This window comes from Solanum stenotomum, chromosome 7 (genome assembly GCF_019186545.1).
Source record: "Solanum stenotomum isolate F172 chromosome 7, ASM1918654v1, whole genome shotgun sequence".
Taxonomy (NCBI): domain Eukaryota; kingdom Viridiplantae; phylum Streptophyta; class Magnoliopsida; order Solanales; family Solanaceae; genus Solanum; species Solanum stenotomum.
In genome coordinates this window covers 60505749-60507339 of record NC_064288.1, presented here as the reverse complement: position 1 = coordinate 60507339, position 1591 = coordinate 60505749, and the positions used below count along the sequence as shown (strand labels likewise).

Genomic DNA, 1591 nt, shown 5'->3' with positions numbered 1-1591 from the left:
TTTTTTTTTGGTTTGTTTTAGGAAGCAATTGTCTTTCTCAGAAGCAGAGTGTGATGGATCAGGAGCAGACACATCAAAGAGAGTTAAATGGGAGAAAAAGCTAAGCACAGATATGGTGGAGTCATTGACAGATTTGTCCTTCATTAATACTGATAATTGGATTAATGATCAACCTATTATCTTATTAAATTAGAGAATTAACACTGCATAAAAAATGATCTTTAGCGGCTATTAATTAACGACAATAGCTTGATTGCCGCTAAATAAGTTGTTTTTTTGGGGCAATTATTAGTGATAAACACTCTTTGTAAAAGTTCCTAAAGCCTATAGCGACATTGAATCTAATGACAATTAGCTAATGCCGGTAAAGGCTTTAGCACTCTTTGTTAATGTGCAAGTATGTGTTTCTCTTTCTTGTTCTTTAGTTTTTCTTTCTTTGTATGAATCTTTTACTCCACAGGCTTGTGTGTGCTTATAAATCCCAATTCAATGTTAATAATTGTTGTCTTAGGTATTTACTTGGGGGTCATTTGGTAGGGAGTATTAGGAGAAACAGTCCATGTATTATATATTGTGTTATTTAGTACTCCCTCCATTTCATATTAATTGAATTGTTGAGTCATTTTTCATTTTCCAAATTAACTTAATTGTTCAATTTTCAAGACTACTTTTAGAATGTTTTCCAATTTTACCCTTCATTAGTTAGTATTGGAATTAGTTATTAATTAATGTTTAGTTATTTAAATCATAATTTTGATAATAATTAATAAGGGTAAAAATGGAAAGTTAAGCCTAATATATGTCTTAATCTTCTTTTCTTAAAGGGTGTGAAACACCTCAACAATTCAATTAATATGAAATGGAGGAAGTACTATGTCTCTGTGACTGAGAAATATGACTTGGATTATCCCATGAATGGCGCCCGTGAACTTCCATGACATTAAGGTGTCAAACATCTACATTGAAAGCCTAGTTTGCCTCCTTTCACAAAGGTTTCAAGCTATATATGTGTCACGCCCCGAGCTACCCCCGAGACGCGGACACGGGACCTAGGACCACAAGTGATCCCAAGCTAACCCTGCTGGCATGATCATGAGCATACTAAAGATAATAAACTGATGCGGAAGCTAAATCATAATTAAATCTGAAAAGATGGGGAATACCCATATACTATAACTGAATGTAGTGAATCTGAGAGTTTAATACAACAGAAATATCAAATTCAAATACTAAGTTGAATCTAACTATGTTTGAAATAAGCCTCTAAACTGACTAGAAATGTTGGGACATGCCCCAACTAGATCTAGCAAAACTGAAACTAAAGGACTAGAATACTGAAAAGAAACTCATGACTATTGTCCTCGGAGAATGAGGACTCACCACTAATTCTGCTGAATTGGAGATCGGGAATCGATCTAAGCGTGATCTGGATGCTGAGAACCTGAACCTACATCACGAGAAGATGTAGCGCATGTGTGCGTCAGTACTTGAAGGGTACTGAGCATGCAGGATAGAGTAAAGCTGAAATAACATATAACTGAACAAAGCATACTGAGCAATGATATAATCTGAACATAATATAGATACTGAA

General features: G+C 34.7%; 1 protein-coding gene across 1 annotated transcript in view; it reads left to right on the top strand.

The window, feature by feature from the left end:
* LOC125870420 (probable pectinesterase 55) overlaps positions 1 to 232 on the top strand; it is a 3441-nt gene extending 3209 nt beyond the window's left edge. The window contains exon 5 of the mRNA XM_049550854.1: positions 22 to 232. Within this exon, the coding sequence (XP_049406811.1) occupies positions 22 to 193 (172 nt within the window). The 3' untranslated portion in view covers positions 194 to 232. The remainder of the gene's footprint in view (positions 1 to 21) is intronic.
* The last annotated feature ends 1359 nt before the right edge of the window (positions 233 to 1591 follow it).